Source organism: Magnolia sinica, chromosome 1 (assembly GCF_029962835.1).
Source record: "Magnolia sinica isolate HGM2019 chromosome 1, MsV1, whole genome shotgun sequence".
Classification (NCBI taxonomy): Eukaryota; Viridiplantae; Streptophyta; class Magnoliopsida; order Magnoliales; family Magnoliaceae; genus Magnolia; species Magnolia sinica.
This window is the reverse complement of record NC_080573.1, coordinates 3,798,662-3,814,226: the sequence shown is the minus strand read 5'-3', so window position 1 is coordinate 3,814,226 and position 15,565 is coordinate 3,798,662. Positions and strand designations below refer to the sequence as shown.

The window sequence follows — 15,565 nt, the reverse complement described above, 5'->3', positions numbered from 1 at the left end:
AGGGTCTCATGAGAGCGCTCCATATGAAAATGGAGTGGGGAGTTAGGTTAGGAAGGAAGACAGCCTCTAGGCGAATTTTATTCACTCTAAATACGTGTGTAATGGTGTAGCAGCAAGTTCGAGTAGTCTTCCCGCTGATGCCTCGCCGATTTGGAAGATTTTGGTGGGCCTTTTCCCCATTTTGGACAGTAACGTCCAATGGGAAGTGGGTCGTTGAGACTGCAATATGTGGAGAAGTAATTGGTCTAGGTCGGGCCCCCTGATCTCTCTGCCTTCCCTAGATATCCTGCAGGATATGTTGGAGGCTGAGTGTTTCAGATTTCATAAGGGAGGATGGGCTTAAGTCGGAAGTCCCATTCACATGTCCTGGTTGGCGTAAGGATCAGATTCTGCTCAAAGGTATCTGTACCTTAGATGCCGAAGAATCCCGAATTTGGCCTTGCGACCTCGCAGGTATTTTCTCCATCAAATCAGCATGAGAAGTAGGAAGAGAGAGTGGTCGGAAGATTCCTTGGGCGAAAAAGATGTGGCACCCCAATATTCCCCTTAAAATTTTGATGTTTTTGTGGAGACTTCTGCAGGAGGCCTTTCCTATCGACATAGGCATCCAGAAGAAGGGGATTAGCATTGCTTCTAAATGTGAGTGTTGTGGGGCTGATCTGGCTTCCTCCCTGACCATGGAATCGTTGTACCATCTATTTTTGAATGGGAATCTGGCTGACAAACTTTGGAACATGCTGTCTGGAATTTTTTGGGGTGTCCTTGGCTATTCATTTTTCGGTCCGGGGTCGGCTCATCTGGTGGTGGCAACAGGCTCTTCTTTTCAAATATACCCCAATCGCTCTCAGTTTAGCCCCAACCTTCCTATTGTGGGAAGTTTGGAGGGCCAGGAATGGAGCTAGTTTTGATGGTCGAGGCTTTTCGGTTCAAGGTGTGTTCAATAGAATCAAATAGTGGATGGAATCGAGCTTCCCTCATATTCAGTCTATCCTCCATCAGACGGAGGTCTCCCCCCATCCTGTTGTCCATCGTCAGCTTCGTCAGGACAACAGCCTCTCCCATTATTTCTATATTGTAAAATGGATCAGGCTGAGAGATGGTTGGTGTAAATGTTGACGGCTCAACTCTCTATAATTCAGGGCCAGCTGGTGGTGGGGGCATTTGCAAGGACCACATCGATAATCTGATTTTTGCATTCGTCAGCGGGTACGGGAACTCATCCAATAATGAGGCTAAACTGCGGGTAGTTTATGATGGAATGAAGTTTTGTTTGTCTCATGGAATGGGGAATGTTCTCATCGAATCTGATTCTCAGTGAGTGGTGGATTGTGCACATCCTGAGGAAGTCCTCGTGCTCCTGGAAATTTAAGTATTGGATTTCAAGGATTAAGATTCTTAACTCTAAGGGCTCCTTTCGTGTCTCCCTTATCCTCATAGAATAGAATGGGACAGCGGATGGTTTAGCTAAAGAGGGTAGCATGGGCCAGACCGACATATTCTTTGGCAACGTTCTTGCCCTTTCCCGACTTGTTAAGGGCTGCTTCCTGATGGATAAAACAGGTTTAAGCTCCATTAGAAATATAGTTAGTCCTCCTTTGTGTAGGATATGATAGGTGGGGGAGGCCTCTGGACCTGCTTCCTGCCCGAATAGCATAGAATTGTATATCTTACCATATCAATGAAGCTCAGGTTTTTACTTTAAAAAAAAAAAAAAAAAAAATGCAATCCAAGATGGAAACCTGACTGGCAAACCTATCATGCATCAGTAGTTTCTATTTATTGTCATTGACCTAATCATTATAGTGCAATTATGGTAGGGAAGTGGATTAGGTGTTACCCATGTAACACCGACTATGTTGTGCTACTCAGGATGCGTCGACATATCATTGGAGTGCTACTCAGGATGCCTGTAAGAGAAGGGTCAAGTACATACTTGGCCTGTGAAAGTCGCTGGCCCCACTTTAAAAGCTTCTGCATCCGAATAATATGCAGCAACGTCAGGGATTACACCTTAGTCGGTGTTACCCCCGGGTAACACCTGCTCTCTCTCTCTCTCTCTCTCTCTCTCTCTCTCTCTCTTTTGCAGCAACGTCAGGGATTACACCTTAGTCGGTGTTACCCGGGTAACACCTGCTCTCTCTCTCTCTCTCTCTCAAATCTTCCACAACAATGAGACCTTTGATCTGGTGGGACACGTGCAGATAGACTGAAGAGCAAAGGTTGAATATCCGGTCAAGGACTTGTGCTAGTACAGTGTGAAATGCTTAACTTTTGCATGTGAAAGTGATATAAGCTGAACGTGAACGACAAACCAAAAGGATTGTATCTTCCATCCTGACATACATTATTCAATAAAATATCCTATTCTTTCTGAAGAAATTCCAAACTGCAGGGACATGGCTATAGCGTGGGGCCCACGTCTGTAATGTTTGCGTGTCCTCCAATCCTTTCAAATGAAGACCAGTCTCTGATGGGATTGGACACTGTACGCCATCAAATTTCCTTTTTTTTTTTTTATAATTAAAATAATAATAATAAAGAGGGGATATAGCCCTCGGTGTCGAAATATTTGAGAGGAAAGTTCCGCAATTTCTGCTAAAAATTCGTAGACTATACAATGCAAACGTTCCTTATAGCAATATGGGAACGCATGAAAAAGTGCCATTGGCTTGTATCATTGGCACACACATCAACACAAATGAATACTATAGAAATTAATGAACAGTCCCTATGGTCTTCGCAGACAATTTTGAAGAACGTGACCACCTGATGAATGCATAATACTGCTCATTTGTGACATGACATCTATATGCAGTGGGAATCGCTGAATGAGTGGTACTTCTGATGCCATAATGTATATGACTCTCTGATAATGGCCCCACTAAGTACTGGCCTGACTGGGTGGACCAATGGGCTTTAACTGAGCCTGGCCTAAGTTACCGACTCCCAACGTTTGACCCAACCGGTCCCATGGGGGGATAGAAAACCTAGCCCGATCCTGATTGGTGACCTGCCGGTCCCTAAGGTCCAATTGCTGATTGTTCCTCCATCAAGCTTGGGGCCAGAAAAGTACTGCATGAAGTTGGTGCATGAATCCCTCAATTAAATCTCTCAAAGGATTGATTTAAAACTGAAAAGGCAATGTTTCATGTTCTGTAAGCAAAATTTCCATTAACTGGAAGGTTAGGTTAAATCGGCACCTGTAGCATACCAGACTAACCATTCTGATCACCCACGGTGGGCCTCATGTAAGTTGGATGGATAATTACAAATATGGTAATTTACTAGAGAAGTTAAACCATCCTTCATCGGTAGTTCCACCGTACATGGAATCCTGATCTGGTGGGCCACGTGTATACTGAACTGATAAGATTGCGTAGATTGGACGATCATGACCGTCCAGTCAACAGGCATGTGCCTGTACAATGTGAACTGCTTACCTTTTGCATGTACAAGTGCAGGTCAAATAAAGTGAACGTCAATGGAAAACCCTAAAAGGTGATTTTAGAGCGTCTGCTTGTCAGAAGTAGAAAAATTCTATTTTCCTGTATACTAATTGTTCCATGTCATTACTGACGTTGTCATCACTGTTACGTTAAATGCAGTGTGTAATGATGTGGCCCAATCGAACTGCAACAAGTTAGATCCAGATTCTTTTAGATCATGTTGACATATATTATTTACTAAAATGTATTATTTCTTAAGAAATTTCAACCTAAGGCATAGTTAGTCACAATTCTTACTTAAGGCATTAATGATGTCATGCATTTTATTTTTTCATTTCTTTCTAAAATACATATAAGTTGTACATTATTACTTTTTACCTCGACTTTCATAGAATTGAGTACTTCCTTTTTGAAAAGCTGTTTGAAAAGGATTAACTTAAATTTGTGACCTCAACTATGATTTATGTGGTGTACCCATGCGGTTCATCCATTTTATCGCAACATTTTAGGGCATGAGCCTAAAAAATGAGACAAATTCAACGCTCAAGTGGCCCACACCATAGGAAATTGTGGTTGTAAAATGGCCGCCATCGAAAAGTTTATCCTTCTTAGACTTGCAAGATTGTTTATTTGTTATCTAATCTTTTCATCAAATTACTCATGTTTATACAAAGGGAAAACACAAATATCAGCTTGAACCTAAACTTCTAGTGCCCAGGGCTTCGCATGGCTTCCTCTACTTGAGCTTTTCATTTGCTTCAATTTTGGGGTCATGTCCTAAAATCAGCCTGCAAAATGGATGGACAGCGTGACTACGCCACATATATCATGGCCCCACATGAAATTGGCACCCACCTCAATTTTAGCATACAAGTAGCAAGCCATCATTGAAAAAAGTGTACCAATTACTTTGATAATTAATCATTATAGAGATTTACCACAGTAGATAACAAACAGCCCCTTAGGAAACTGCGGATCATGCTGGCCAGTGTTGATTACCTAGTATGAATGGACAGCCTCATCGAGGCAAGCTTTACTACAGATTAGCAATATTTTCGTGATTATCAAGATTTTGAACAAATACCATTGCTATTACGCTTTACTTTTTTCCCATTATCTTCTCTTTCTTTTTTTCTTTCTTTGGAAGGAGGTGAGAGCACACCGCCTGAAATTTAGCTGGATTCAACAACCTCTTGCACGCAACCTTCATGTAACAGATTGAGTGGCAAGGGACAGCCGACCACAGATAAGATCCAAGGCAACACCTGCAACAATCGGACCAAATTACCCAAAGCACCCACCATATAACTACATACCAGCTTACTACCCCAACAGCAGAGACACCGCTGCATTAGCAGCAATCACAGGCAAACCATTCCTTGCATACCAACTACTCAAAACACCCACCATATCTCCAAATCACGCAAATACAACATAACTTCCACAGTTGCCTCCACTAATAAGCTAGCAACATCATTCCAAGGTGACTTAGCCCGTCATTATTCTACTGTGTGCTTGTCATTTTTCTAAGACGACTTAGCTAAGCAGTAGTTTAGTTTAGTTACTTTTTGAGACATGTCTCTTTTTCTTTTTCTTTTTCTTTTTTCCTTTTTAGTTTGGTTAGCGATGGATGTTCAGTGAAGAAACTAGGACATACATCCCATGACAGCCGTGAAATTTCTAGGTTAATCATGCATGTTTTAGAAGTTGTTGGATGATTACATTTTTCAGGAAGATAAAAAATATATATAATTGCGTTTTCTTCTATTCTTCTTCTTCTTCTTCTTCTTCTTCTTCTTCTTCTTTATTATTATTTTTAAAGTGGACGCATGCCACCAGAATTTCATTGAGCATCAAAATATACAGACATTCGGGTGGGTCCCTACAACAAGACTGCGGACCACACCTATCATATCTCCACAAGATCTGCGGACCACACCTATCATATCTCTTCTTACCTAACTCCAAATACTACGGATAAAAAAAATCAAATGAAGACCACCGTGTATTCCTAGGGGTGACCATGGAAGACGACTTGCATGTAACCCGGGGTAACAGGAATTCACTGTCACCCAAACTCTGTGGGGCCACCACGATGTTTGTGTTACATCCACTCCCTCCATCCATCTGCTACGCCAACCCATTTTAGGACAAATTCGCAAGCATGAGGGAGATCCAAAACTCAAGTGGGCCACACTGCAAGAAACAGTGGGGATCGAACGCCCACCATTCAAACCTTCTTGGGGCCACTGAAGTTTTGGATGAGGATGATATTTGTGTTTTCTCTTTATCTATATTTGAATCACCTTATATACGGGTTGGATGGCATATAAACATCACGGTGGGCCTCAGGAAAGTTTCAACGGCTGGTGTTTCCATCCTCCATTTCCTTGTGGTGTGGCCCACCTTAGTTTTGGGTCTCTCTCATGTTTGGGTTCGTTCCATCACATCAGATGGTGAAACAGATGGACGGAGCGGATATAACAGAAACATTGTGGTGGGGCCCATAGAACTTGGGGTTATTAGGATTCCTGTAACCCGGTGTTACAGGCAAGTCGTGTGGGTGGCTACGAGCCAGGCTGGTCCGTTGGGTTTTTGGGTCCGGCTCGATAATGGTCGATCTTAGTCCTGTGACAGAAGCTTGCAAGTCAGACTTTGGGCCAGGTTTTGAAGGGGAACGAATGCCTGCGACCCTATGGCTCAGTGGTAGACTCACAAGTCATGGGTTCACCCATTGTGGCGGGCGTGCGTGGGGTGTGTGAGTGCGTGTGAATAAAAAAAATTGATAAGGGTGAGGTAACACTATCTTCGGTTAGGCCATGACTGTGGGGCTCACCTTGACATATGTGTTGTATATCCATTCCGTACATCCATTTTGCTGGCTAATTCGAGTGCATGCCCTAGATTAAAATGAAGCAGACCCAAATCTCAGGTGGAGCACACCATAGGAAACAGTGATGATTGAATGGCCACCATTAAAAACTTCTCCATGGGCCACAAAAGATTTTGATCAAACTGATATTTGTGTATTCCATTAATCCATGTCTGTGTGGCCTTATCAACAGGTTGGATGGCTGCTATACATTATGGTGGGCTCTAGAAAGCTTTTAATGTTGCGCATTCAATCAACTATATTTCCTGTGGTGTGGTCACATAACATTTTGATATGCTTCATTTTTAGGCTCAAGCAGCCCAAAGATGAGCTGGAAAATGGATGGATGGCATGAATATACAACACATACATCTAGCTGAGCCCCACAGTTTTTTTTTTTTTTTTTTAAAGGTGAAAGCCACTAGATATGTATTGATGGGAGCAAAATGTACAATTGAGATTCAGGTTGGCCCCACAAGGGTTGGCCAGACCTATCATATGGAAAAAGAACAAACAACAAAATTTACAAAGCGAACGCAATAATTGGAGTCAACTAGTGAAAAGGCTGAAGCACTGAATATTAACAAGCAGAGCTGAGAGGACCTCTCAGGAAAAGGATAAGTTGCACAGAAAAACCGGGGGTGACAGACCCTGCCCACATAGCAATGAGAAAGCAGGAACTGCAGAGAGCCTAAATCAGCCGATCCCAGTTTTGGGTCTGAAGAGCCTAATTTGGCCAAGATTAGCTTTATCTAGCAGCATCGAGCCTCTAGTGGGCCGCGGGAGGTCATTTGGCTCGAGGAAAAAAGAGTTGGGAGCACCCATGCTCGCTCATTTTGCAAGACTGTCGGCCACCAAGTTCCTTTCTCTCAGAGTATGAGTAAATCTGATATTAAGGGCTGGACTAGCTGCTGAACCGATCCCAAAAGGTACCAAATGTTCCAAGAGGAATGGTTGTTCGAATTACTCACAGCATCGAAGATCACTCTGGAGCCCCATAGTTACAACATGACCAAACTTTGAGGAACCTAATTCACTTTGGTTTTGAAGTAGAGTAAGAAATGGGCCATGCCGTTGCTTAGGTTTGGCAATGCGCTCTGTGATTCCTCATATAAAATTATTGACTCTAGAGATGTTGTAATATGGAGAAGATAAAGCACAAACAGAATCGAAAGCACCCCTTGTTTTAAAGATGGGTTAGGCCCTTGCATGGGTTTGGCAAAATATTGTATTGATTCTCAAGCTGAAGAGTATTAGCCCTTGTACGATGATATATAATGGGAAGGCTTGGGCCTGAAATCAAACGTCTAGTTTCTTTTAGGCCCAATTACTTAAATTGGCCAAGCTTGAGCTTATCCAGATACAGACCAAATCATGTCTGACGCCACCCTATTAAAATTTATTGAAATTTTAACAAAACCTACCCGAGGATCAAGCATAAAACCTACATGTGGGAAACCACATCAACCAACCTTTCTATTGTAGACTGCAAATGGGTCAAAACAAACTCTACCATTAACTTTTGTATGGCCCATGTTTGAATGGTCCAAAACCCTAGATTTTTCATATATCACATTGGGTTCCATGTCTTTGGCTGTGAAGGAGCTCGACGGTGATTATAAGAACTGGGTCACCTTTGTGGGTCCCATGAAGAGTCTTCCAACTAGGTGACTTCCCAACTCAACATTGTTTTCTTAAAGCAATGCCAGATTTTATTTACCTAGAAATAATTAATTAGTCTCACTAACCATTACATCACTTATCTTGTTTCCCAAATTGGTATCGAACTATATTAAAAATATGTGATTTGATCCCATTTGAAGCCTGTGTATTGAGTCAGCTTTCCAATAAGCCCCAGATTATGCAATTTTGGCATCATTTAAATAAGTTATGACTAATTTTACAAGGATGTATATGTTGTGATGGGAATACAAGTTAGAATAGAGTAGCATTGAATCTTATTAGTCATATTTACATAACAAGTAGGAATTTAGGAATAAAAACAACTCTACCTAAAAGAGGAAGATGGGTTTTTGGAATTTATTATTACTTTAGTATTATTAAAGAAAGAAGGGCGCTTGTTTTTTTTTTAGTCGTCTGACTGCATATTTTTCCTTGTTGGAATACTCGTGAAAAGCACATTTTTCCTTTCATGGACTGTTTTCTTCTTCGTTGTCACATTCTTGAATGACTATCCAATTGAGCTTTTTCAAACCACATCATTTTTAACCTTTAGCAGCAACTATTTTGACATATCTGCTATGCATAGCCAATTTGAGCAGCAAATTAAGATTAATTCTACGCAGAAAATTTTCTCCCTGTTAAAGCTTGTAATTGCTAAGAAGCTCCTGGGGGAAATAAAACTCAGCATCTTCGAGCTTGGATTTAATGTATGTCATTCTAACATATCCATTTCTTAAACGAACTTGAATTTTTTACAATCAACTGCTAAAAATTGAGATAACACGACTTCAATGATGGGCCAAACCTAAAATCCAATGGTCACAAAGATATGTATCTTGAATTGAATGATGTGTAACACCATACTAATTACAAGTCACCTCCCTTTTTAAATATCTAATTGTATCTTTCCTGAGATTGTCTCTTCCTGCTCATATTTCCAATGTGAGTTATGTCTTCTTCAGTTCTACACAGGGCTTTCCTTAATACTTTTTTTATTTAGTTGTTAAAGTCAGGATTAAAGATGCGACTCAATGGGTTTGAAAAAAAAAAGTACTTAAAACGTAACCGCGTGTGGGATGCCTGATGCTAGACCAGTGTTAATTGTCAAATTACATCCACTAATTTAATAAAGGACCAATGTTAATTGTCAAATTACATCCATTAATTTAACCAAGTTTAAGAATTTTCATCGGATGTCCAGTGGCAAGAATTCCCATATTCACATGAAATATAGCTTTTAGTCAATCAATATAGTCGGTAGTTGAAACTGGTAAGCGTGTTGGAACATACATTGCAACGTCCCTTTTCCTAATTCCACTTGCACACCGAAGAATTAGTTGAAATCTAGCCCATTTCGTTCTGGAGATTCCGACCTGACAAGTAAAATTGTTTGACTTTTTAATCTGAACTAAGCATTAGGTACAACTTCATGATAAACTTAGATCTTCCAAGCAAGGTGTTTTTTTTTTTCTTTTTTTTTTAAACACCCTCACCAGCCACACACCCACGCATGCCTTAGTGGGATTTCACCACTATGGGTTTCGAACCCAAGACCTCGTGTTGAAACTCCTCAAAGTCTACCACTTAGGCAAGGACCGGAACCCAAGCAAGTTTCAGGTATGCATGTGTGCCTGTGTTTGGATGTGTAAGCCTCTACATGCGTGTGGAATTAGCAAATCCCTTCATTTTATTTGGAAACTCCTGATTGATTTGCACGTACCCATTTCTTGCTTTGGGAATTGATATAGTACATTTTCGAGTATCTAAAGTTGGAAGAAAGAGTTTTTAAAAAAAAATTTTAAAAAAAAAAATCCTAAGTGAAATCAGTGTATACATTGATCAAGCCATTTATGATAAATTTCCTCATCTCCTTAAGCCCTTCATTGGATGAAGGGGGTCCACTTATCCGACCCCACTGCTTATCTTTTTGAAAGGTGGACCACCGGTAGATGTAGCATGACTATCCAGGTACATGGCAGAGTTGCAAATGTGACCCATGCTTCCGCGTCCAACGGCAACACACATTACCGTGTGACATATTAGTGCAATTGACTTTGACTCCAAAAGTTTCTCGATGGGACATTTTAGAATACTTTAAATGAAGGATTTCATTAAAATGGATGGTCTTATTAAAAGGTGTCCACGTACGATGCATCTATTGCAAAAATCCAAATCAAACCAGTTTAAATACCTGTTTATCTGGACTCCAGAAATTATCTTATACAGCTGTTATACAATAAGCTACAATACATCCATTAACTCTTCAACGTGTCAAATGTGTAGAATATCGTACGATACTATGTGTGGGCCACACCATGATGATATTCTGGTATGAAAATCTGTCTGATCTGCACAAAGAGTGGGACCAACGTCAGCTGGCGGTTTGATTTAGTTCACTGGGGCTGCCCCACCTTATGCGTCAGTTGGCCTTGATTTTCATATCGCGTGATCGTCATGGTGTGGTCTGCCTTTCATAAAAATAGATTATTTTAGATATTTGACACGATGGATGGAAAAATCGATGTAAGGTAACATATGTTACAGCAGCTGTATCTGATCATTTCTCATTTGTCTCTTCTGTTTCCGTTTTAATTTGCTTGTCTACAAACTCATGTCTTGATTACGGGAGCAGATCTAATGCAAATCTTTCATGAGATCCACCTGTCCATCAGGTACGTTTGCCTCATTTTAACCATTGAATTCAAAAACCATCATGATTTACCAAATCTTAATTAAAGAAGCCATCCCATGCCTGCATTAGTTTTGTGTAGGACCCACTGATGTTTCTATTGCATCTAGTCCATTCATACAATTTGCCTCATCAGGATAAAGAATTACCCTAAAATCATAATATTCTAGTACTCAAAGTGAGCCATGCCACATGAAAATAGAAGTTTTAGGTATGGTCTTGTTCGAGTGGCCACATGAGCGTTGAATCATCCTGATTTATGGGATCAAAGTCTAACAAAGGATGCTGTACATGATGGATGGCATAGATTTTATGTACGTTAAGTCGTTTCTAGCATGTTAGTGAAAGTAATTCTGGTAGGTATATCTCACCACTGAAAAACGGTTGAAGGGAATCTAGCAAAAGTCTCCAAATGCTAAGTTTTAGAAATCCTGGCGTTTAGGATATCTTAAGTTACTTAAGATGAGTTACTTATGCCTCAAGTAGCTTATCTTGATGTCTATTTATTAAGGTGAAGAGATTAAGTTACTTTAAGTAAAAAAATAATTTAAAAAAAAAGTTACTTATAATTAATCTTAAACCAAACTTACTTATCTCAGATAAGTTGCTTACTACTTATTTGGTGGGGTATCCAAACAGGCCCAAGAGTCCCTCCCACCATTTACTGATGGTAGGAAAATGAGGGCACCAAGTGGACGGATCGGTTGATGCGCACATGGTGGATACTGGGTACAATTTGACCCATGGATTTTAGAATAATTGCACCATGGATCTGTATATTAATTACCAGAGGGCTATTAGTCTCCACGCCTTAGAGCGTAGTTTGATGATGTTTTCGATCCATGATCCATCTGGCAATGAAGTTTTCAATGACACACATTTGACTCAGTCCGTAAAACACCAAAGCTCTTGGATACCCTCTACGTTGTATACGTGAAATCCATCTGTCTATCAGGTATTTCCTGGCATATAGAAAAGCTCAGATCCCATTTATAAAAATAAAATAAAAACACTTATATTAGCCGCACCAATGAAAACAATGTAGAATTATTCCTGAAACCTCCAAATTTAGAGTGTGTGGCTCAACTAAGTTCAGATCAGGCCGATTTTTGCATTTTGCCCTCATCCTTGTAAGCTGAACCTATGAACATGTGTGATAAAAGATCCCACACACAAACCCATGGTTGGTGTCTCATCTCCTTTGTTTTCTGTGGTGTAGCTCACATGAGTTATCTTTCTGGATGATTTTCTGCGCTAGGTCCTAGCATTGAGGACCACACATGATGGATGGAGTAGATGTTACACAGATAACACACTCGGCCTGCAAAGCTCGGGTGTTTTGTATTTACGGCTGCATGAAATAGTTGTTTTAGAAGATTCCAGTCCATCCATATGAAGGAACGACTCTTGAGAGATGGCAATGGACATCTCCTGTACTAAAGCACCCTAGCTAGCCCTTCTCAATGGTTAAGATTAAGCTGATCATCCAAATTAAATAAATCCCAATCTGGAACTTTTTTCAGTTGATCGGTAACACATGTCACTGTAACCATCTATTTTCAGGCCAGAATTGAAACGTTCTGATTGTCCTGAAGTATATTTTCAGCACAAGGCATTTCCAAATTGGGCCAAATATATACATCACTTGTCTGTATCACTGCACCATTGGGCTTGGATCAAGTGTCCTATAATTCCTACCCCATAATAAGCATGCATGGTGTAACAATTCTCTGACATCTATCCACGCTCATCAGAGAAAAACCAAAGGTTGGATGTCCAGGATCTTCCAATTTTGAGACTTTGAGCGTATGGTCTATCCAAACTACTGGCAGTTGGATAAATGGTCTGGATCATTTGACATTGTGCTTCACTTCTATGGATTCACGGACCGAGGATACTGTTAATATCATCCCGCCGTGGATGCTGTAGATAGCCTTCCACTGGACAGCTGAGATGGAAATAGGCAACGCGACAAAATTGGATGGCTGTTTTTTAATCTTTTGTCTATGACTTCTAGATTCTCAATGAATCTAGTCTGTTCATTCAACCTTTATGTTCTATCTATAACATGGATTTGCACATGGGTACGGTCCACCACAGTCCGTCGGAACATTATATAATAATTCTTACTGAAATGGCCTCTCGATGTATACTCCAAACGGAGCTTGGCTAACTGCACACGCCCCCAAATATACATGTTAAACCAATGTACACGCCCCCACATATACCAGTAGACAGGTGCAATATCCAATCCATCCATCAGAACTGTACCATTATTTAGATACCCTCTACTTAGGTGGGCCAGAATCAAATGAACAAATGTATAGTTTTGAAAAGATTGACCGAATTTTTCCAACCATTCAATTATTTCTAATTTTTCTACCGATTGAGTGGACAAATTTATATTTTTAGAGTAGCATTTACATAGAGTTCCATATGATGGATGGCTTGGATTGAACCCGTCTGTGATGAGGAGATATGTGGGGTCGTGTGCATTAACCAGCTTGTACACGTGCGTGGCTTAGCAAAGGTCCTCCAACAATATATTATGCTATATGGGTTCTGTTTATGTCCAACTACATTCCCTCCGTCCTAAAATACAGTACAAGAACCAAGGGAGATCTCTTGGTGGGCCCCACCAATTGTGGTACGATTCGACAAATGAAAAAGAAACAAAAATGTTAAGAAGTCTTCTTGGTCGGCCCCACCAATTGTGGACTTTTCCACCGTTGATCTTAAAGTCGCCTTCCCATGTTAAGATAAAATTGCCGTGTCCTGCATGAAGGGCAATAAGATTTTTGGAATTTGGGTAGAAGGGTGTTGTGTTGAGAAGATGGTGAGAGCTCCTTGTTGTAAGAAGGTTGGATTGAAGAAGGGGACATGGACACCAGAAGAAGATGAGATGCTCATGGCTTACGTTGAGAGAAATGGACCTAGGAACTGGCCAACTCTTCCTAAAAAAGCAGGCAATTAAACATGCAACATCCAGGGGCTCTAATTTTCTCTATTCTCTCTGTTGTTTAAAAATGCTTGGGCTCAGAAAATTTCTAGATTCCAGCACTGTGTTTAATTTCTTCTTCTTCTTTTTTTCTTTTTTTTCTTTTTTTTCCTTGCAGGCTTATTAAGGTGTGGGAAGAGTTGCAGATTCAGGTGGATGAATTACTTGAGACCAGATGTTAAAAGAGGGAACTATAGCAAGGAAGAGGAAGAGACTATCATTGAATTGCATGAACTGCTTGGTAATCGGTATGGATCGATCAACTTTCACTTTGTAAGAGCTTTCCGTTTCTTTTCTTTTTCTGCTTTTTAAATCTGAATGTTAGGCATGATTTTCAGTAGTTTGCTAGCCCGTAAGCCTTCAGAATCAAGAGCAGATTCAAGTTCGGATCCAGATTTGAATTCATATCAATATTAGAAACATGAATTTTACAAGGTTCTTTGTATCATCGTCATTATCTAAGCCTTATCTCAACCACTTTGAGTTAGGTAAAGCTTCTTTATATAATAAGTAGGGAAAAAAAAAACCATTTTATATCAATAGACCCAAATGGCAACATGCACTCAGGGAGCCTCACCATACACCTTCAGGAACGCTTGCCAAGTGAGTGATCTCTTGCTTTCCATCAGGTGGACAGCAATTTTGAGTTCTTGTACTAAAAATAATATTGCTTGACTAACTCTCCCTTTGTTGTATATTGGGGCCAACGAGAGGAGTGAAAAGGCATGATTTTCGAGCTGGAAGATCTATCTGCTTTTTTCTTTTCTTTTTTTCTTTTTTTTAATAGGTATAGCTGGAAGATCTATCAGTGTGCACTAATGGAAAGCTTGGATCCTGCATGTACACCATATGGAGTTATTTGATACTCTGGCCTTGTAAGACGCATAACTTGCAGGCACATAGAATAGCTATACCTAGCATGTATTAACTCAAATTAAACTAACTAAATTGTGAAACTCATTTTCGTTAAGGGTTAGTTATTTTTTTATTTTTATTTTTTAAAATCAAAACCCAGCGGAAAATAAAAGTTTGGAAAAAAATCAGATTTAATCTTAATTAACTTAAAGATCTTCATTTAGATATTATCACGTTTCTATAAACAAAAAATCCAACTCCTATAAGGATTATCATGATTAATGTCGTTTATAGGCGAAGGATGTCGATGCAGATCCTTCATGCCAAAAAGGTCTTTCTCCATTCTATCCCAAAAGTAGGAATAGTCCCACATGTAAGCCCTAGAGTAGGGCCAGGCTGACGCACGAGAACCATATGGGCCAGGTTAGCAATCCAACCGCCGACTCCACATGTTCCACACGTGAAGAGGGAGAGATTGGAATATCTTTATTATCTACTTCTTGCTTTCTTTTTCTCTAAAAGTGATGCTTAAAGGGGCTTAGGACATCAAGGCTTTCTTTTTTTATTTTATTTTTTCACAAAGGCTGGAGCACACCACCTTTTCTATCATCTTGCTCAAAGATATGATCTATATGTAACGAACAGTTAGGGTTGCAGGTAAAATACCTTAATGGTAATCCATCATCTACAAAATTCAAAGTGCCCCATTGCGTCAAAAGTCAATGATCATGTAATAACCATGCATTCCAATTAATCAAATCCTGTCCACTGGCCATGCCCACATCCTTTACCGATATCCCATTTCGGCCTAAGGTATAAATAACAAGATGTTAACCATTAGATCTTCATAAAGCTCAACTTATGACAAATCAATGATTAAATTAAAATCTAAAGATTGAAAAACATTGAACTCACTAGGAATTAATGATAGCTATTGCGTCCACAAGTTAATCTTGTTCATGCATGATGGGCCACTTGATCTAGAGTTTGATACAATCCTACCCCTGCCAATATAATTGTCC

The 15,565-nt window shown here is 40.1% G+C and overlaps 1 protein-coding gene across 1 annotated transcript in view; it reads left to right on the top strand.

The window, feature by feature from the left end:
* LOC131222903 (transcription factor MYB4-like) overlaps window positions 1-15,565 on the top strand; it is a 54,314-nt gene that overhangs the window by 37,350 nt on the left and 1,399 nt on the right. The window contains exon 2 of the mRNA XM_058218182.1: window positions 13,807-13,936. Within this exon, the coding sequence (XP_058074165.1) occupies window positions 13,807-13,936 (130 nt within the window). The remainder of the gene's footprint in view (window positions 1-13,806; window positions 13,937-15,565) is intronic.